Here is a 22,686-nt window from a genome sequence, read left to right as displayed (position 1 = left end):
TCTGTGCTGCAGTCATTGTGTACAAAGAGCAGCTGTCAAAGTGTTGGCTCTGTCATCAGGAGATCACGACTTCGACCAGGGGGTGATGTTAAAACCATCCACGACCAGGGGTCCCAAGAGAGCAAACTGGCCCTCCCTCTCTCCCCATCACTCAGCGTAATGCTAGCCAGCGCATGTGTCTGTTAACTGATGTAACAGTACTAGCGGTCAGCGTACTCCTCCAAGCGTGTTCAGCTGTCCGATGACATCGTGTCAGCAGTAATTCAAAAAGATGCTGTGGCTGCTTAACATGACTCAAAGGAAGCTTGCGTTTGCCTTCACCCTCCTAGCATTGGTGGTGTAGTGTGATTGAGAGAGTCCTATCTAGTGGGTGGAATTGGATATGACTAAATTGGGGAGAAGGAAAATAAACAGCCATTAGATGCTCATTAGAATAGTAGGACCTTACCCAGCGCATTTGCTGGAGAAATACAGAGTGATTCAAAAAGATTCATCTGATTTCAAAATGATTCATTTCACCTGTAAATCATTACAGATTAATGCAGTAAACTGTAAATGGTTTAAATGAGCATAAAGTTTATTATGTAATTGTACAAGGTCTCAGTATGAACCTCCTCCAGCTGTACAGACAACATCAACGCCATAATCAAATTCATCCCATACTCGATTGAGCATGTCGGCTGTCTCTGTAGTCTCTTTCAGTGCGATTTCGGAGATCATCCAGTGTTGTGGAACCAACGACGAACGTTCTGAGCTGTTGTGGGTTCGATGCCGATGAAAATCACACTGCACAGTTATGACGGGTTCACTCTTATTGAAGTGGAGAACGCAGAACGCTTTCTGCTCAGGGGTCACATCTCCTCTCAGACTGAAGGGAGCCATCTTACTCTGACAGTCAGAAACTCTATCATTTTAATTTTTTTAATTGAATCAGATGAATCTTTTTGAATCACCCTGTATAATATTAACCAATCATATGTCACCGCCCCGCCCCTGTTCCCTTATAAAAGACTATCATGTCTTTGCCAGTTTAGCCATTCAAATCACATTGTGGTATCTTTATGCGGAGCTTTCTCATGTCGATCTGTGTGAAAGCTGGATTCTGATCACTCTATGCTGTGTGATGATTGAGTACTTGGTTGAGGGTGCTTTAATTTCTCTTTTAGCAGGTTGTCAACACATTTTAATGCATCCCGTGTCCTGTAATGGATAGATGGACAGCTGAGTCACTTCTGATTGCTTTTGAAAGCAGCCTTTGCTTTATAAATGAGACATTTTGTTTTGTAGAACTTTTAACAGGGTTACTGTTGAACTACAGGAACTGCTGAGTGTCTTCAAGCTGTAAAATACGTCAATTTTTCAAGTTTACATCTCATAAAACCGATGAAACTGATGCCTACAGAATTCTCAAACACTTACAGTCAGGGACGGAAGTATTGAAGAGCGACACAATTCTTATAATCTTGCCGCTGTACACCACCTCATTTGAAATGAAGCAGTCGAGATGTGATTTCAGCTTTAATTCAAGGGGCTTAATAAAAATACTGCATTAACCGTTCAGGAATTACATCCATTTTTTACATAATCTCTCCATTTTCACAGGCTCAAAAGCAACTGGACACACTAATATATTTATAAATACATGGTTATTTTTAATACTTGGATTGAAATCCTTTGCAGTTAATGACTGCCTGAAGTCTGGAACACAGTGGACATCACCAGATGCTCAGTATCCTTCCTTGAGGTGCTTTGCCAGACCTTCACTGCAGCCGTCTTGAGTTTCTGCTTGTTTGTGGGTCTTTCTACCTTCAGTTTTGCCTTCAGCAAGCGAAAAGCATGCTCAATTGAGTTGAGATCACATGACTCAGCCATTAAAGAACATTTCATTTCCATTCATAAAGGCGTTTCTTGATTGTAGACTGTAGACAGTGATGCGCCAACTTTCTCTACAATGTCCTTGACTTGATCAGATGTTGTGAAAGGATTTTTCTCCACCACAGAAACACTTCCGTGACTATCCACTTTAGTTGTCTTCTGTGGTCTTCCCTGCTTTTGGTGTTGCTAAGCTCGCTAGTGTATTCCTTCTTGTTGATTTGGCCACTACTAAAATTTCTGCTATCTCTCTGATAGGTTTGTTTTGTTTTTTCAGCCTAATGATGGCCCCTTCTTGGACCACATATCGAGAGTTCCCATGTACTGCAACCAAATGCATATCACTGTTGTCAGAAGAAAACCTTGTATCTCCAAAATGGTAACTTTACAGGAGAAGGAAAAAACCTACTTTACTTTTAATGTAAGTCAATAGAACCAGACGTCTTTCCAAGTCATTTTGAGCTGTTTATTCTGGTCCAGTCTTCATGAAATTTACACACAATGTAAAGGGCAACAGGCATTTTCAGATCATGTCAAAAACCGAAAAGGTTACAAGGTTTTTTCCAACAGCAGCGATATTCAACACTTGGAATCAGCTCTAGACCTTTTATCTCCTTAATTTGTCATGAAATAACCAGGGAATAGGTGGACATGAAACTGCTTATCAGTCAGCTGTCCAATTACTTTTGAGCCTTTATAAATGGAGGGACTATGTAAACAATGGATGTAATTCCTAACCAGTTCCTAAGCAGTATTTTTTTGCTGAAATCACATCTCGACTCCACATCCTTTGAGGTGGTGTACAGCTGCAAAATTACATAAATTGTAAATAAATAAATTGTATACTTAAGGATCTGACTGTAAGTGTTTGAGAGATCTGTGGACATCAGTTTCAGTGATTTATGCTTTTCAGTTTTATGAGATGTAAACTTTGACTTTTTACAGCTTGAAGACACTCAGCAGTTCCTGTAGTTTAACAGTAACTGGTGAGACCCTGTTAAAAGTTCTACAAAACAAAATGGCTCATTTATAAAGCAAAGGCTGCTCTCAGAAGCAATCAGAAGTAACCCAGCCGTCTGTCTATCCATTACCGGCGTGTAAACATTGGCAGGAGGTGAAATGCATAAAAATGTGTTGACCACCTGCTGGAAGACAAATTAAAGCACCCTGAACCAAATACTCAGTCATCGCACAGCACAGAGTGATCAGAATCCAGCTTTCACACAGATCGACATGAGAAAGCTCCTCATAAAAGGTACCACAACATGATCTGAATAGCAGAACTGGTAAAAACATATTTTATAGTATTGTGAACTACTTCTGTGTAATGATAATGATCTAAATTTTAATATTATGATAGTATATTAATTGTCCATTGAAATCATAAAGCATATCCCTTCCGTCCCCTGACATACACAGTATTAAGGAGGGCCTTGTTTTTGGCCAGTGACAGGGGTATGACATCAAATCCAATTCAAAATTCGCAAGCGCACAAAACCACCAATCATAATTGATCATGATGAAAATTCACCAAGATAGAATTCAGTAATTACAGGCAGCGTTTCTGGTGGAAAGTCGTCTACTAGAGTGAAAGTCTTCTTCCCGGTTTTTTATATGCAACAAAAGCTCTGACGACCGCTGACAGCCAGCCAATCACAACACACTCCCAGAAATCAGTAGTAACCAATCATATGTTGGGACCTGCCCACAGCTGTCAAAAATGAATAAAACTCTTGGAGCAGTAGCTTAATAACAGTCGAGTGTCGGGCTAGTTTTCCGGTTCTGTCTGTGCAAGTAATGCCCAAAACATGCTTCACGCAAGGACGTGAACGCAAATGGCAGCACTCGGCCAACGCACTGCAAACACTCAGCCCTTCTGTACAAACTCACCACGCATTCTTACGTTGCTGTGGCGATTAAAATGCTCAGTACTGAAAGGGGCGATAGAGGACAAATCAGAGAGGGATCTACTGTTATTCCAGCAGCCTCAACAGCTAAACGTGGACAGGAGAGGAGAGTGAGCTGCTTTACCTCTTCTCTTGAAATGGAAATGCGATAATGTATGATATTTTTATGATGATGTAAGCCATCTTTGCGTGAGACTCAACTGCTCGTCTGCTGTGGCAGTTGAGAAAGCACGCTGGCGGTACAAGACCGCTTGGACAGGCTTGGCTGTCGTTATAGCGCCACTTGTTGTAACGCTCAGAATGCAGCTCGCGTTTTTCAACGCACGCACAAAGCCCTGTCTGCGTAGCTCGAAGCGCCTGTGTTCACGTTCTTGCGTGAAGTATGTTTCGGCTCTAACTCTTGCGCGCAAGAGTAGCTTTACTCACTTGCGAATTTTGTATTGAATTTGACACCATACAGGAGGAGGTGAACTTTGATTGGTTTCTATTATTTTTTTCCAGCAAAGTTTATGCAGATTGGCTGGGTGTGGTCCTGCTCTTCTGATGAGCATGCTTGATTAACGTTCTTCAAGCAGAGATTGATTAATGAGTCTGCATATTTAAAAAAAGACAAATGCTAGCACACCTCAGAGGTTTTGTTTAACCCAGTCCCTGCCCCACCGTCTCTAGCTGAGGAAAATCCTTCTCAAAATCTTCCTTGAACTTTCACAGCCATGAGAGCTCAGTCAGGCCTGGATAAGCTGAAGGCCTGAAGACGGGATCTTCTCTGTGATTAAAGAGATTTACATGGTCTCTGTAGAGCCCTGAATTTGCTACGTACGCCTGCATACACAGATCAGGCATAACATTATGACCTTGTTTCTACGCTCATTGTCCATTTTATCAGCTCCACTTACTATATAGGTGCACTTTGTAGTTCTACAGTTACAGACTGTAGACCATCTGTTTCTCTGCAGACTTTGTTAGCCCCCTTTTACCCTGTTCTTCAGTGGTCAGGACCCCTATGGACCCTCACAGAGCAGGTACTATTTGGGTGGTGGATCATTCTCAGCACTGCAGTAACACTGACGTGGTGGTGGTGTGTTAGTATGTGTTGTGCTGGTCTGAGTGGATCAGACACAGCAGTGCTGCTGGAGTTTTTAAACACCTCAGTGTCACTGCTGGACTGAGAATAGTCCACCAACCAAAAACATCCAGCCAACAGAGTCTTGTGGGCAGCGTCCTGTGACCACTGATGAAGGACTAGAGGATGACCAACACAAACTGTGCAGCAGCAGATGAGCTATCATCTCTGACTTTACATCCACAAGGTGGACTGACAAGGTAGGAGTGTCTAATACAGTGCACAGTGAGTGGACACAGTGTTTAAAAACTCCAGCAGCACTGCTGTGTCTGATCCACTCGTACCAGCACAACACACACTAACACCACCGCCACCATGTCAGTGTTACCGCAGTGCTGAGAATGATCCACCACCCAAATACTACCTGCTCTGTGAGGGTCCATGGGGGTCCTGACCACTGAAGAACAGGGTAAAAGGGGGCTAACAAAGTATGCAGAGAAACAGATGGACTACAGTCTGTAACTGTAGAGCTACAAAGTGCACCTATATAGTAAGTGGAGCTGATAAAATGGACAATGAGCGTAGAAACAAGGAGGTGGTCATAATGTTATGCCTGATCGGTGTATATAAATAACAAAACATCTCCATTTTTGTTGTTTTTCAGTTTTTGACATAATGTGAAAATGCCTATTGTCCTTTACATCGTGTGTAAATATATATATAAATATATATAATGAACATAAATGTCTTGATATATATATATATATATATATATATATATATATATATGTTATCTTCCGATAATATTTAACCTGCAGCCCATTTGGTCAGATGCCGAAGAGGAGTGTGACAGAAGGACTAGATCAAATTCCGAAACCTGTCGTTGCCCCCCCAAGTAAGCTTTTCAGATGATGCCCAGTGTTAAATTTATTCAGAGTTTGCCAGTATTACGAAGTCCTGTCATCACTTCACCTTCTACTGGTGAGCCTGTTTATTGAGGGTGTTGCGTTTCGTCATTATTTAGATATAGATAGTAAAAGTATGGCATTATGCCAGCATTGTTTGAGAGGAGTTTAAAATACTTGATGTAGCCTAGATCTCAACAGAGCACACTGAGTTTGGTCCTTTTCATAGCTAAAACAACAATTTTACATGATGTTAATAACAGTGAACACTGTTATTAACAGTGGCTGTTGGCTACTTTTGTCTCAGGGTGCTTGTGCTTGCTTTCAGGAACCTAGCTAAAAGATATAAGCTTCAAGAGAGGCCTCCAATACTGCTTTCCTCCCGACATCTTTTTGATTTATTCTACTCGGTAAATAATGATAAACACTTGCCTTTCGGGTTCATACTGATTTTCTGCTCAATAATAGTTAAGTGTCCTGTTTTTTTCTTTGTAATGAGCTGTAAAGAGGCAAAAATGGCCTCTACAGTCGCATTAAGTTTTAGTGGAAGTTTTATTACACACTTCTATAACCTAAGAATAGATCAACCAGTTTGCGTTGAAGTCCCTGTAGTTACTGAATAATAAGCTTTAGTATGTAATAAGCCTGGGATTTTAAAAGGGCTATAAATAAATAAATAAATGATAAATAAATAATCAAAACGTAAAAAGTACACAAAACAGTTTCATTAGCCACTTCATGAAGTCATGTATTGTATTGCCTGTCTCTATTAGTAAATTGTTTTTTGGTGCAATATTAACATTGAATTTTGATGAAATTAACATTGTTATGAATTATTGCTTACCATATGTATACTAATAATAATAACAACAATAATAAGAAAAAAAATAAGCTTCTACTTCAGACATTCAGTCTGAACTTCAGGCAGTTCAGTCTCTTGAGACACAGCTTTATCACATCATTTTCAGTCTCAGAAAGATTTTCATTTTGAAGCTATAAAGTGATCGTCAAGCTTAGATCAACTGACTGAAAGTCCAGTCTCTCTGGAAGAGGACAGGGCCATGCAGTAATCTAAAAGGGCTCAGATGTCTGTTATTTTTGGATCAAAGACAACCTGAAATGAATGGAAGTGAATAGAGAGCTGCTCTCAAACAGTCCTCTCATGTCTAAGTAGCTCACTTCCGTTGACGTGCTTCGGAAGGCTGGGGACCTGGTTACCTACCAGATTCTGCCATGTTTTCTTAGCTGAGCAGGCGGAGATAGGGTGGGGAATTGTGTGGTGTAGGGGCGGGTCTTATAAAATGACTGACAGCAGGTCAGTATAAACACAAACAGGCCCTCCGCTCCATCCTGCAGTTTTACACAGAGTTTCACAGGCGTGTAATCAATGCTGATGCCATTTCTAAAACAATAATTTTTTACATTATGTTCAATGTATTTTGAGGTTATTTGTACTAACAATAAAACAAATAAATCAACTAATGCACCTTTAAACTAATACATTGACTGTAATAGACATTTGAGACGATATTCAGGGCCTCTTTGCTTGACTTTTTTATTTCTTAAGGTTGTGTGCAGTTCCAGATAACATCTCGGCTGTGATGATCCACAGCGAATCGTAGCCATGATGTTATTTGGATTAATGCACTCCCTGGTGTTCTCTTGCCTCAGTGACACACTCTCTCTGTGCTGTGTGTTCAGCCCTTGTAACACCACCGACTCCCCCCCACTCCCAACCACCGCACCTCTCGAGTTACAGCAGGATTTATTCTAACATTTCCCTGAACTTTCTCAGAGAACTCTACCTGCGACAACTGTAGTGTTGTCAGAGAAATAAGATCTTTAGGGCACTACTGACTGCCAATATGCCAGTACACGCAGTACCTGCTGAATTCTGAGTGATCATTACAAAACCTCTAGGGCAGATGTATCTGCTCCCCTATTAATTCCCCCCCCTACTTGAGTCACTTCTATTGCCTTTTAATATCCTTGCTTTTTTGCCACATGCTGTCTCGCTCCCTCCAGCATTGTAATTCATGCTGTTCTGATACTGTTGGAGAAGTGAAAAACTGGCATGAGGCACCATCTGAGCGGGTTTTTGTTGACTTGACTGAGCTTCAAAGACCAGTCAGATGGAACTCCAAGCCATCACTGTCTTTAATGCTTTGCAACTAATTTAAAAAGAGTTTCAAATTTTGCATCACATTTAATAATTCTGTTTTCTAGAATTTTTTTTTTAGATGCAAATTCTTTCTCATTTTAATGTCTATCCATATGGTGCCTACATGGTATGCTTTAATTAAGAGACATTGAGTGCATTTAGGGTGGCACGGTGGCGCAGTGGGTAGCGCTGTCGCCTCACAGCAAGAAGGGCCTGGGTTCGATTCCCGGCTGGGTGACCAGGGTCGTTTCTCTGGTTTCCTCCCACAGTCCAAAAACATGCAGTCAGGCTGATTGGACATGCTAAATTGCCGCTAGGTGTGAGTGAGTGTGTGAATGTGTATGTCTGTTTGTCTGCCCTGCGATGGACTGGCGACCTGTCCAGGGTGTATCCTGCCTTCCGCCCAATGACAGCTGGGATAGGCTCCAGCACCCCACCGCGACCCAGAAGGATAAGCGGTTTAGTGGATGGATGAGTGCGTTTACATGCACTCAATAATGCGATCATAATAGGATTTCTGCAGTTATACGATTATTAAAATGGTCATGTAAACACCATACTCTAGATCTCGAAAATCTGATAAAGAGGCTGGATTTTAGCTCAGTATTCAGATTTCTCAGTGCATGTGAACTCTTACTCTGATTTCTTTCGGATTTCTCAGTCTGCGCATGTGCGAAACAGACAGCGGAAATAAGCAAGCAGCGTTGCCGCGAGACAGGATTTAAATATTCTTCATCTTCTAAATGATATTTGTTCATATTTTCAGGTAAAGTGGTGCAATGTTTAAAAAATAAGCCACGACATGAAGTTTGATTTTTACGTTACGTTTACATCACGTCTACTTCTGTGAGTTTATTGGCTGGTTGCAAAGCAGAAATCTGATTACTGTCTGACTCATGTAGACCTGGAGTTTCCCATTATCTGATTACTCAAGTGCATGTAAAGTGTTGATTGGATTACTGACACAATCTGATTTTCTGCTGTTATGGGATTATTAAGTGCAGGTAAACACACTCACTGTTCAATTCCCTTTGTTTGGCTTCTCAGGGCACTGTGCCAAGACGTTTGCCATCTTGAGGAGATTCATTAGCGGAGATGTGACTCGAGCGTCATGGCTGCTTTTAGTGGACGACGACACGTTGATCAGGTAGCACATGATGCTCGTGCAGCTCTAGCAGAAGGAGGTGGCACACGTCTCAACCCCATAACACACCTTAATGGAAGCAACCCTGTGAGGAACTTGAAAATCAAGTCCGCCCACAGAACAGCGCTCACATTGTGTGGCAAAGTACAATCAGTCACTGCATTGTCATCCGATACGCAGACGTCTATCGGGCGTCTTTTGGCTTCTCAGAGTTTGGCACAAGCGCAACGCATTCCACAGTAGATTGACCTGCATTTAGTGTGCAAATGTTTTCTAGAGATGGCACAATGCTACATTCTCATTTCCCAAACCGATGCCTCCTTGAATCTGATCCCCAATACCGATCTGATATAGTTAGCTCTATAATTATTGGCATTCTTGGCAAAGAAGAGTAAAAACATGAGGAAGAAAATAGCTTTAATTAGCTGAACCTCACAATGAAAACGGAGAGAAATCTCGCATTTATTTAAAGTAAATTTAGTCTAAGAAAACAAAACCACATTTTTTTCTGTACTCATTACCTGCACACCCAGAAACTCTTAGCAATAAAATGTAACTGAAGCTATTTTCCATTTATATTTCACATTTTATTTGCAGTTGAGTTTTCAGGAACATGCTTTTTTTTTTTCAATTTTTCTGTGTCATTTGAGCACTGCACCTGCCCTTTACATAGAATATAGAATTTACATAGAATACCGCCCTACAATAGAAATGTTCCAAAGTTGCATGGAATAAAATGTTATTTTATTAACTTACATTAAAAGTAAAGAAAATGTTTGCCTTCGCCTGTTAAACAGTTGTTGATGTTTGAAATCAAAAGCAAAACAAATACACTCCTTCCTTCAGTGCTTTTTCAGAAGCTCCGCCCCCAAATTCAGGGATGAGCATTGCCAAGACGAACGACCCTGGGCTGGCAGACTTATTTTTTAGATCTTCCTGCCCATAAAACCCTCTTTTGGATAGTATAACGTTAGCGCAAACAACAACACAGCAAGTAATGTAACTAATTTTAGCTAGGTTGTGGGTTAGCAACCTGTTTCTACAGTTGCTGCTGCGAAGCTAACTAGTTGTTGTCACAAACATTAGCAAACGGAACAAAATAATACTGACCTATAGATTCTGTGAAACAGCAAAAATTAGGTAGTTACCCACCTGTCCAGCAGAAACAGAGCAACCTCCTAATCCCTTGTCTTGCCTTCAGCTCTCCATGAATCTGAATTTTCCTGTTCCACCTTAAATAGTGTAGCAGTTACGTTCCGGTGCTGCATCCGATTCAGTTCCCCCCTCAAAATCCTGTTCCTCTTCCCAAATCAAGCCCTCAGGTGCACGCGTTCACTGAACAGAAATCAACACCAAGCAACACTGGAACTACTAAAAGCGAAAAAAGTTCAGGAAATTTTAATGTTACATGGCTATTTGTTATTATTGTGTCAGCCTTTCAGCCACATATACACTTTTCTTGAAATTTTTCACTGTCTCTAGTTCCAGTGTCTCTTGGCGTTGGTTTCTGTTCAGTGAACGTGGCACCTGAGGGCTTGATTTGTGAAGGGGAATGTGACTTTGAGCGAAAACTGAAAACGATGCAACACTGGCGCTTTAGCTCCTTGTTCAAATTTTTCGTTCCACCTTAAATGGTGCAACAGTTACTTTCCGGCGCCTCAGCTTCTTGTTCAAATGTTCCCCTTTCACCTTAAATGGTGCAGAAGTTACATTCTGGAATGTCAGGTGCCAGAACAAAACTGCTGCCCAATTTAAGGTGAAACTGGAAAATGCAAACTAGCAGCCAACTTCAGCCTCATCGACTTTCTCTCGTCTCTCCACCAATGAAACACCTCACCGTCGATTCTCTGAGGTCCCTGTACTAAACGCCTTTGCCTGATCTAACGCTGCATTTACACTGCTCTGGCATGTCAGCGCACTGCAACATATCCCATTTGTTTTCAATGGAAAGTGTCTGTTCCATCAGAGGCGGGCGTGAGGTGCATGATGGGTCTAGTGTGTTGAGTCTGGGGGATGCGACGTGTCAAAAAGTGGGGCGAAGCTAAACTTTCTGCAGATGCATCCAGCCATTGCAATGCATCTACCCAATCAGAAGGCGGCTAATGTTTGTGTGATTCATGCCTGCAGCTCAAGGTATTAAACATTGGTTCCGCTTTTCAAACGTTCCCATGTGACAAGGAATACCAGAGGCAAAAGCTATCATATTATTTATTATAATACAACAAAATTTAAAATCCGACCAGGAAAACATTCAGTTGGATGTTAATAGAGCAAAATGGCTGGTGTTGACCACAAGTGGTAATCAATAACCTTAATCATAATCATTCCAGTTTAATCCTATTAACGTTTTGGAAAATATTAGCTTAATGATGCATACTATGTTGACTCTCTGATTGTTAAAAAAATAGAAGCATTACTTACAAAATATTGACTTAGCAAGACTACATGTGGGGGAAATCCTGACCAACTGAAGGGGGAGGATGCATTTACGTCCATCAATGTGTCGGTTCAGTGTAAATGCAGTGCAAAAACATCTTTCTCAATCTTTGTTCTTCAGATCTTCTCCTCGTTGGCTGTTTCTCAGCTATCTCTCCTTCTTGCATGGGGTTCAGCATGTAGCCCCTATTCTTTCCCCCCTTCCTGTGCACAAGCATGAATGCCCCCTGTTGCTGATTGGCTGGGATAGTGTTGTGTGACTTGGCTCAAGACATTTCCCATTTTCAGAGCCAGGGCTCTGTACGAACACGGGATTTTTTTTTCAAGTGCGGACACAGAACTGAGAGCTAGCAGACCATGAGGAGATATTCGCTGAGTTTGACAAAATGTTTATTGGACTGAAATCGTATACTGCGCCTTTCGGTTGCTGTTTCGGAGATGCTTTTTCTTTTTTGGGCAACGACAGTATATCCCTCTATTCAGCCCACATCTACGGAGCCCCAGAGGGGATGGAGGTGAAAAAAAAAAATGTATTTGAGCGAACCTTTTGTAGTTCGTACGCATGTTTTCTCTTATTCGTGGTCACGATTTCTTAAATCGTTCCCTTGTTTTCTTTTAATCGTGCGCACGTTTTCTTTACTTCGTGGGTTTGTTTTTTTTTTTATTCGTTATTTATCTCGTTTACTCTTTGTATTTTGATAACAGCTCCCTGAGACCACCTGACGGGCTTTGGTGAGTTAGAGTGATGAGATAATGAACAGAGATGCTCATCAGGGCTGATTCTGATTTGGGGGTTTATGAGGAAACTGCAGCTCTTTTTCACAGCGAACGGCCCACGGTGTTTCTGCTCCCGGTCAAGCTGAAGTGTTAGGGACCATCACACAATTACAGGACGAAATGATCAGCATTTCAACATCCTCACATTAATATATCTACATAAACTAATCAACTAAACTAATCAAATGAATCAAATTAATCATTGCTCCACCTGTTTTCCCCGTTTTTGTACTAACAATGTTTACTATCCGGTGTCGATCAGAGGAGGATGGGTTCCCCTTCTGAGTCTTGGTTTCTCTCAAGGTTTCTTCCTGTTTCTCTTAGGGAGTTTTTCCTTGCCACTGTCGCCACTGGCGATGCTCATGGGGGCTTGGACCCGGATTTCTTTCTGTAATGCTGATTTCTTTGTAAAGCTGCTTTGTGACAACACCTGTTGTAAAAAGTGCTATATAAATAAACTTTACTTACTTACTTACTTACTTACTTACATCTGATCTATTAAACTCTCTCGCCATTGGACCTCATCCCACATGAATGTGTCTCTGTTTGTTTAATTTGAGTTTGTTGAAACGTTGACGCTGATCATTTCTTCCTGTAATTGTGTGATGATCTCTAACACCGCAGCTTGTCGCGGGAGCAGAAACAGTGCTAAGCGGCCGCGCTGCGTCTCTATCTCTGTTACATATGATCATTAGACAGTGCAGTTTAGTGAAGATTGTGGTTGTAGTTTGTTGTCTTCCTTTATTTCACCACCAAACTGCAGCTGCACTGATGAATCTGAGGGCCGTTTGCTGTGAAGTTTCCTCATAACGCCCCAAATCAAAATCAGACCTGATGAGCATCTCTGTTCATTATCTCATCAATCTAACTCATGAAAACCCATCAGACAGTGTCAGGGAGCTGTTATTTACTTCTGCACCAGATAAAAAACACAACCTGTATCTACTACACTGATTTTGCGCACAAATAAAAAAAAATAAACTGCGTGCGTTCAGTTAAAAATAAAGCATGACAACGATTAGAAGAAAACGAGAGAACGAATTAGAAAATTGTGATCACGAATAAACAAAAACGTACCCATGAAGTAAAGAAAACGTGTGCACGTTTAAAAGAAAACGAGGGAATGATTTAAGAAATCGTGACCACGAATAAAGGAAAACGTGCGTATGAACTGCAAAATGTTCACTCGAATTAGTTATTTTTTTACCTCCGTCCCCTCCGGGGCTCCGTACACATCGGTTTAGTTCCCCTCATTTTTTAAATGAGACACATACAGGGCAACTAATCAGAACAGAACCCATTTACAAATATCAGTCTTAAAGGCACAGTAACAAAAACAGCCTGATTAAGGGATAAAGAGAGTTTGGAAAATGGTCATGCAAAAATAAATTATGTGGCGGAAAATAAAGATGTGAAAAATGTAGGATATGGGTCCTCTAAGCGGTCTTCCTTATCCTAACCATGTGAAACCACTTAAGATGTTCTTGGGTCTATTTTCATTTCATCCACATCAGAGATTTAGATACTAAGCCTTGGATATGTCAGGAGTTCTTCATCTCAAAGTTTTGATCAGGGCAGAACACGCGCGCACTCACAGCAGAAGTGCTCAAATGTGACACTTTAAGAGCTTAGAACACTTTTCTATGTAAACAAACATCAAAAGTCAGTGTAATCAAATATATATACGTCATATATATGGCGTAGAGGGTAGCGCTGTCGCATCACAGCAAGAAGGGCCTAGGTTCAATTCCCCGGCCGGGTGACCAGGGTCAAGTCTGTGTGGAGTTTGCCTGTTCTCCCCGTTTCTGTTTGGGTTTCCTCTGGGTATTCTGGCTTCCTCCCACAGTCCAAAGACATGCAGTCAGGCTGATTGGACATGCTAAATTGCCCCTATGTGTGAGTGAATGTACCTGTCTGTCTGCCCTGCGATGGACTGGTGACCTGTCCAGTGTGTTTCCTGCCTTCCACCCAATGACTGCTGGGATAGGCTTCAGCTCCCCCATGACCCAGAAGGTGTGTGTGTTTGTTTGTGTGTTCCCATTTTGTTAATCACACAATTAACTGCTTGTTCTTAGTGTGGCTACTGTTGCTGTCTTGGAATTTACTTTGCTTTTCTTTACATTATGTTGTGCTACAAGCAACTCCATGATTTTTCAGGCTAAGACGGTTTCAGAATTTAATTGGATGCATACTTTTTTCCCTCCAGTATCCAATCTCATATTTTCTACTGTTACTGATACTGGGTCCTGGACTGGTGCCATCTCTAAAAATTTTGTTGCATGTCTCACAAAAGAGCCACAGTTTGGCAGTTTACCAATTGGAACTGCAACTGAGCACCTTTTTTGCACATTCACTCTGACCTTGAATGTATCTATTAATCACTAAATGCGGACTATCCTCCCGCTGGGTGCATAAATATATCAGTGGGATTTAAAGGTCAGTTACCATGAGGTTTTAAACAGTCTTTGTCCAAGCAGTAAATAATTTAAACATCTCTAATACATCACAGTACAGTTTTCCACTGAGAGTGAAAATGCTGAATGAGAAACAACGCTCAGGATTTATGACTGTCCTAATTAAAAGGGGACATAGTAAAATACAACACACATTTTTTACATAATTAAACACTAAATAGTAAGTAGGTTGTGCTACTTAATTATACTGTGATCTGTGAATTCAACAGCTTTCTGACATATATATCACAAGATTCACATGATGAGTAGACAAATTAATGAGTTGATCAGTTACTAATCTCAGTGTTACTAAGCTCTGCTAAAGCCTGAGTAGACTGATAAATCAATGTGATGATCAATTATTAATCTCAGCGTCACTGAGCTCTGCTAAAGCCTGAGTAGACTGATAAATCAATGTGATGATCGGTTATTAATCTGTGTTACTGAGCTCTGCTAAAGCCTGAGTAGACTGATAAATCAATGTGATGATCGGTTATTAATCTCAGTGTTACTGAGCTCTGCTAAAGCCTGAGGAGACTGATAAATCAATGTGATGATCGGTTATTAATCTGTGTTACTGAGCTCTGCTAAAGCCTGAGTAGACTGATAATCAATGTGATGATCGGTTATTAATCTCAGTGTTACTGAGCTCTGCTAAAGCCTGAGGAGACTGATAAATCAATGTGATGATCGGTTATTAATCTGTGTTACTGAGCTCTGCTAAAGCCTGAGTAGACTGATAATCAATGTGATGATCGGTTATTAATCTCAGTGTTACTGAGCTCTGCTAAAGCCTGAGTAGACTGATAAATCAATGTGATGATCGGTTATTAATCTCAGCGTTACTGAGCTCTGCTAAAGCCTGAGTAGACTGATAAATCAATGTGATCAGTTATTAATCTCAGCGTTACTGAGCTCTGCTAAAGCCTGAGTAGACTGATAAATCAATGCGATCAGTTATTAATCTCAGTGTTACTGAGCTCTGCTAAAGCCTGAGTAGACTGATAAATCAATGTGATGATCAGTTATTAATCTCAGCGTTACTGAGCTCTGCTAAAGCCTGAGTAGACTGATAAATCAATGTGATCAGTTATTAATCTCAGTGATACTGAGCTCTGCTAAAGCCTGAGTAGACTGATAAATCAATGTGATGATCGGTTATTAATCTCAGCGTTACTGAGCTCTGCTAAAGCCTGAGTAGACTGATAAATCAATGTGATCATTTATTAATCTCAGTGTTACTGAGCTCTGCTAAAGCCTGAGTAGACTGATAATCAATGTGATGATCAGTTATTAATCTCAGTGTTACTGAGCTCTGCTAAAGCCTGAGTAGACTGATAATCAATGTGATGATCAGTTATTGATCTCAGTGTTACTGAGTTCTTTTGAGGGATGATGGAATGTAACCGTCTCCTCAGTAGTGAACATGTTCACGAGTGCTAAGTTTTCAGATTATCAGATTATAGTAACAGCAGCAGACTGAAGAATTACATGAAGAACACTGCCAACCAGTAACAGTGAGGAATTGAATAAAACTGACAACAGTAGAATTTTCCCCATGTGCCTCATGCTGTATATTGCTTGTATGAAATATATTATATAGCAGAAACTAAATGTGTTGGATTTGTCTATTCTACATTTTTTGGGTCAAACTGTTTGCAGTCACCTTGGCATTCTGTGAAAGCCTCACTACTGGGAGATAATAAATCTGAACTGTGACCAGACAGTTTTCTCTGGACAGTGATGTAGGGACACAGGTGACAGGTCTGTGATTGATCCTCAGCTTGCCCAGACTACGGAGGCTCCTGCGCTGCTATGACCCCAGCGAGGCAGTCAGCGTCGGAGAGCGCTACGGCTACGGGCTCAGCCAGGGTGGCTATAGCTATATCACCGGCGGAGGAGGGTGAGCTTTCAAAATCAAAGACTACCACCACAAACACATTTACAGTACCGTTTGATGTTTGTGCACTTTGAGTTTTGGTTGTGGGTGACATGAAAAGAAAGAAAGGCATTTAAACTCATCAAAGCGAATGTCTCAACGGCGATGCCTTGAGAGACCTTGGTGTTGCCCTCTTTTGACTCGTTTAAATCGGCTGCAAGAGATTTGAGTTATGGGGCGTGAATGTCTGTATTAGTGGGATGGTCTGCATCATTTAACTCCACTCCAGCCCTGAATCAGAGTAATGATAAAATGTCACTGATGTGTGACTTTTAGTGCTGTTCATTCATTTTTTTTTTATCTAAAATTTTTCTGCGTTTGTTAGATATTGTGACTTTGTTAGATCACCTTCTCTACCCATTAAAATAAATGCAACAGCAGCATTAAGAAATCGCTTTATTAAAACAAAAGAGTAGATTAATCCTTTTTCATAGTTGTCATATATTTTCTATTATTAATGATGTATGTATTTCTTTGAAAATCTATGTGATTTAAAATATGGGAAGCAAGATGGATTTTCCACTTTGTAGATGAGCACGCAAGTCAACATTTATAAAACTACTTATTATTGTGTTTAAATGCTGTTTTTGTAGCAGCTGTACATGTCTGATGAATATAAAAATATCTGAATCGATTTCCAAATCGCTGGTGAAATGGCCACTAGGGGGCCTGCAGAAAGTGATTAAAAGACAGAAATAGCCACTTTTTTGTGCCAGTCTTAAAGGGTTAAAATTCTATTATCACCAAGTCTCAAAGCAATACTTTGGTGAAAAGAAAACATATTTTTTTCCTTTCTCATCGATCTCTCATTTGATCAGCAAAAACATGTTGAGTGTCCAGAGTTAGCAGATTTAGATAAAAAAGTAACGGTAACGGGAAAATTCAAACAAGAAACTGGTGAATTAGAAGCGACTTCAGCCTGGTAAAAAACAAAAGTTGAGAGACAGTTTTCAAGAAACTATTCTACTTTTGTTTCCTGCTGGAGATGCGAGAAAAGCGGTTATAGCTGAACTAAACCTTAAAGCAGTGCAAAGTAAGTCTGTGTTTTCATTTCTATTATATTTTATGGCATAGTACATTAGAGTCTGGATAGCTCAGTCGGTAGAGCATCAGACCTTTGAATCCCTGTTCGGGTGAGAAAGCAAGTTGTTTTTGGAGGCAGTTGTGGGCTGGAGGTTAGGGAACCAGCCTTGAGACTTTTGCCCGGTCGATCCCACAGGACGTGACTGAAGTGCCCTTGATCAAGGCACCTAACCCCCAACTGCTCCCCGGGTGCCATGGCTGCCCACCGCTCCAGGCAGGTGTGCTCACTGCCCCCTAGTGTGTGTGTTGACTAGCGTGTATGTGGTGTTTCACTGCACGGATGGGTTAAATGCAGAGGTGAAATTTCCCTAATAAGGGTCACTTAATCTAATCTTAATCTACATCAGCACATACTGAGACGTATTTACAGCCAAGATAGTAAAATGGACATAAAAAATTGTGGCTCCCAAGGTGGTTTGATTTTTGTTGAATGGACAAAATGCCTCTTCTTAACATTTGGGTTGCGGCCCCTGCACTAGGCATTCCAGGGGTGTTCACACTTTTGCGTACAACTGTACGTTAGTCTCGTACTACCCTAACTTCAGACGTGTCTTGGATGAAGTAAAGAGAAAAATTTGACTTTTCTCCAAACTGTCCCTTTAACCAAGCGAGAAATGAGCTACCCTTCATTAGGACTTCAGTTTTCAGCCTTATTATTACATCTTGTCCCTAGACGGTTGCGATGAACGTGTTTGTCATGCTTTGTCTGATGTCTCTTGACGTGCGTTTTTCCTCTGATCTCTCCAGACGATGTGTCTTCTTTTCTGGCAGAATGGTGTTCAGCAGAGAGACAGTGCTGAGGATCCTCTCCAGTGGCTGTGCCTGTTATAGTCCAGACGCTCCAGATGACATGGTGTTAGGGATGTGCCTCAATACTTTAGGACTATCAGTCACACACAGCCCACAATTTCACCAGGTAACACACACACACACACACACACACACACACACACACACACACACAGCATCCATTTTATTGCACAGCTGTTATTGCCAGATTTTCTTAAACGCTTGAAGGGTTTATAGTGTTCATTTTAAAGAATAGCTTATTAAAGGAAGACAGTATTATGACTCCTCACTGTGCTGTTATAACTGTCTATTGCCTGGCCTCTAGGCCCGTCCAGACGATTACCCCAAAGAGGTCCTGATCCGCCAGAGCCCAATCTCCTTCCACAAACACTGGAACATCGATCCTGTTGCCGTGTACCAGCAGTGGCTGATGGACACTAAGGAGCCATTTCAGCGTCTGTTAGGGAGAGAATTCAGGCAGGAACTTTAAGTGGGTTTATAAACGTTGTGAGCGTAAAGTTTTGGAAAATTATGTTTTTAGTTCTGGCAGTCATTCAGCAATCCATTCAGCCAATCATGTGGGAGCAGAGCAGTGCTGAAAATCATGCAGACACGGATCAAGAGCTTCAGTCAGTGTTCACATTAGTGATGCACAATCACAATCGGAAATCTTCAGTCAGTCATTGTTTTTATTTTCACAGATCTGGTTTGCAATTTTATGATGTATGTAATAAGTCTATGGGCAAATATAGGCAAAACCAGCCAAAAAAGAAATTAAAATTAAAACAATAAAATGTAAATGCAAACCTCTTTTTCCAAACATCTGCACAGGCCATTTGGTCTGAGGCCGTTTGGTCTGATGTTCAGTTACACAAGGTCTGAGACATGTCAGTGGTTTTTCTCGAGACTCAAAGTCGTTTAGCTTGAGGAATGATGCCGTTCTGACTCTGAGGTCTGAGGATGTCCTAAAATGTACCCCATAGCCCCGCCTAGTGCTAATTAACAATTATTTGTATGTCAGTCAATTTGAACATGAAAAAGCAAAGTGTGAAATGAACGTAAATCTCCAGCAGGTGGCACCGACGTTCGTTTGCATTTGCTTTTTTATTCTGACACTTAAAGTGCGTCGACGCCGAAAACTGAATCACAAACGGTCACTTTGCTGTTGATTCATCCGTTTTGCATTTTTATTTTCATTTTGTCAGATATGCAGCCGATTGCTATGAAAAAGAAATAAGAACGTAAACACAGCATTTTGACTTTAGTTTTGACACGTGTTACACATTTCATGAAGAAAAGCCAAAGTGAAGCTTGAATGTTCTTTTCTCTATTAGCTTTTTCATTTTAGATTTGGCCAAGAAAAACCAGAATAGTGACAAATTAAATGACAAATAGATGGTTTAAATGTATTTTTATTTTTGTCACAAATGACTTGTGCTTATGTGAAAAATGAAATTGCAAATGTAGGTATTTCATTTCATTTTCAATTTTGGCAGGATATTTGCTCAGATGTTTGGAAAAAGAAATGTCACTGTTTTAAGTTTAATTTCTTTTTTGGACGGATTTGCCTCCCATAATAAGTCAGGTAACTTTCAGTGCCGCTGCCATGCCTGTACTAAAATGTTGAAGCATAATTATGCATGACTCATTGTGCTAAATTGGCAGCTAATTTAAAATACATCAACATAAATGCCAGTTTGGCCCATTAAAGAACACATAATGTTGTTTATATCGCAAGTTTGGATGATAAAAAGTACCGGAAGTGTGGTAGTGCATTTTGTGTGTTCATTTACCTCCACATAGTGCTTAGGATGAAAAAAGGGCTTATAAAAATCAGGAAAAAATGACCATCAGCCAATTTAGCTGTGAAGAAACTGGAATCTGCCATAAAAGATCATGATCAGTGCATGTCTAGTTCACATCAATCATCAGAATGGTGGGAAAATGTAAACAAATTGACTTTGAGAGTGGCATGGTTGTCAGCTATCACTACCCCAGTAGTCACCAACACTCGTTCTGGGGATCTCCTTTCCTGCAGGCTTCAGTTCCAATCTAAAATACCGCCATCCGTCTGATCCAGCCAACGCTAATCCATCTGATCCAGCCAATCAAGGACTAAAGAAGTTAATTAGCTGAATCAAGTGTGTCAGATTGTGGCTGGAGGACCAGGGTTGGTGACCACTGCACTACCCCATTCTTCAGGTTAGGTTCTGACCACAGGTCTGCTGTTTATTGGATGTTATTTGGGTGGTGGACCATTCTCACAGCACTGACTCTTGATGCATTAGAAGTGTGAGTAAAGCTTGAATGAGTGTTTTTATTAGTGTTTTTGTTTGCCAAGTTGACACTGATCCATTAGCCAAATGTGATTCTGTGGTCAGAAACTGACCACTGACAAAGGGCAAATGCATAGTGTGCATTATCAGATGTGCTGCAGTTTCTAACTGTACACCAGCAAGGTGAACCTGCAATTCTAATAAAGTGGCCAGGGAAGGTAAATGTACACCGATCAGGCATAACATTATGACCACCTCCTTGTTTCTATGCTCATTGTCCATTTTATCAGCTCCACTTACTATATAGGTGCACTTTGTAGTTCTACAGTTACAGACTGTAGTCCATCTGTTTCTCTGATACTTTGTTAGCCCCCTTTTACCCTGTTCTTCAGTGGTCAGGACCCCCCATGGACCCTCACAGAGCAGGTACTATTTGAGTGGTGGATCATTCTCAGCACTGCAGTAACACTGACATGGTGGTGGTGGTGTTAGTGTGTGTTGTGCTGTTACGAGTGGATCAGACACAGCAGTGCTGCTGGAGTTTTTAAACACTGTGTCCACTCACTGTCCACTCTATTAGACACTCCTGCCTTGTCGGTCCACCACATGTAAAGTCAGAGCTCAGTTGCACAGTTTGTGTTGGTCATCCTCTAGTCCTTCATCAGTAGTCACAGGACGCTGCCCACAGGACGCTGTTGGCTGGATATTTTTGGTTGGTGGACTATTCTCAGTCCAGCAGTAACCCTGAGGTGTTTAAAAACTCCAGCAGTGCTGCTGTGTCTGATCCACTCAGACCAGCGCAACACACACTAACACACCACCACCACGTCAGTGTTACTGCAGTGCTGAGAATGATCGACCACCCAAATAGTACCTGCTCTGTGAGGGTCCATGGGGGTCCTGACCACTGAAGAACAGGGTAAAAGGGGGCTAACAAAGTATGCAGAGAAACAGATGGACTACAGTCTGTAACACTACAAAGTGCACCTATATAGTAAGTGGAGCTGATAAAATGGACAGTGAGCGTAGAAACAAGGAGGTGGTCAGAATGTTATGCCTGATCAGTGTATACTGGCACTAAAGAACCCCTGCACTGCGCATCAGCATATGAATTCATTAACAGGCTGTTTGTGAGCTGTATGCGAGCCAGGTCTGTTAGAGCTGTGCCATGCAGGGCTCCTCTATAAAATTAACTCTAAGAATAAACTTTGTTTTCCCACCCACTCATAACATAAACTGTACATGTCTCCTTTATTCCTGTCTGTTTGTGTGCTTGAACTTAGGTCTCAGGTCAGGTCAGGCTTTTATTTTTAATACTGATGATAATGGTGTCTTGTTTTATCTCTACTAAGCAAAGTTCAGACTCATTACAAATGTACGGCACAGTAGCTCTTAAACATTTTTTCCAGAAAAAGCTGATGATGTGCTTCGCTTTAATGGGCTAAATTTGCATTTTTTGCTAATCTCCATTTAGTGCTACATTTCACTCAGTATACATGTCGTTAAAGAGGAATTCCACCCTTTTTTGCACAGTTCAGGCATTGAGATATAAATAAAATTATCTAATGGCCTAAAGTGAAACACTCCGTTTCAGAAAATCTTACAGAGTCAGAATTGTTAATTACAGTGGTGATAGGAACCAGACATCTGAAGCCTTTAAAAGCTTGCACAGTTAATTACATGAACTGGTTACGAATACACTGCCTGAGACACTGTTTTACAGTAATTGTACCATAACATGCTGGCTTAAAACAAATCTGTTCATGGTGAGGGCGGTATGGTGGCGCTGTCGCCTCACAGCAAGAAGGGCCTGGGTTCGATTCCCGGCTGGGTGACCAAGGTCCTTTCTGTGTGGAGTTTGTATGTTCTCCCCGTTTCTGT

At 41.1% G+C, this 22,686-nt stretch overlaps 1 protein-coding gene across 1 annotated transcript in view; it reads left to right on the top strand.

Annotated features, from left to right (window-relative positions):
* b3glctb (beta 3-glucosyltransferase b) overlaps positions 1-19,632 on the top strand; it is an 80,129-nt gene extending 60,497 nt beyond the window's left edge. Inside the window, exons 11-14 of the mRNA XM_036594451.1 lie at positions 8,956-9,055; positions 16,502-16,621; positions 18,512-18,656; positions 18,855-19,632. Coding sequence (XP_036450344.1) covers positions 8,956-9,055; positions 16,502-16,621; positions 18,512-18,656; positions 18,855-19,019 — 530 coding nt within the window. The 3' untranslated portion in view covers positions 19,020-19,632. The remainder of the gene's footprint in view (positions 1-8,955; positions 9,056-16,501; positions 16,622-18,511; positions 18,657-18,854) is intronic.
* Positions 19,633-22,686: the final 3,054 nt, after the last annotated feature.

This window comes from Colossoma macropomum, unplaced genomic scaffold, assembly GCF_904425465.1.
Source record: "Colossoma macropomum unplaced genomic scaffold, Colossoma_macropomum, whole genome shotgun sequence".
Taxonomy (NCBI): domain Eukaryota; kingdom Metazoa; phylum Chordata; class Actinopteri; order Characiformes; family Serrasalmidae; genus Colossoma; species Colossoma macropomum.
Note: the sequence above shows the minus strand (reverse complement) of the source record. Positions and strands in the feature narration are given on the sequence as shown.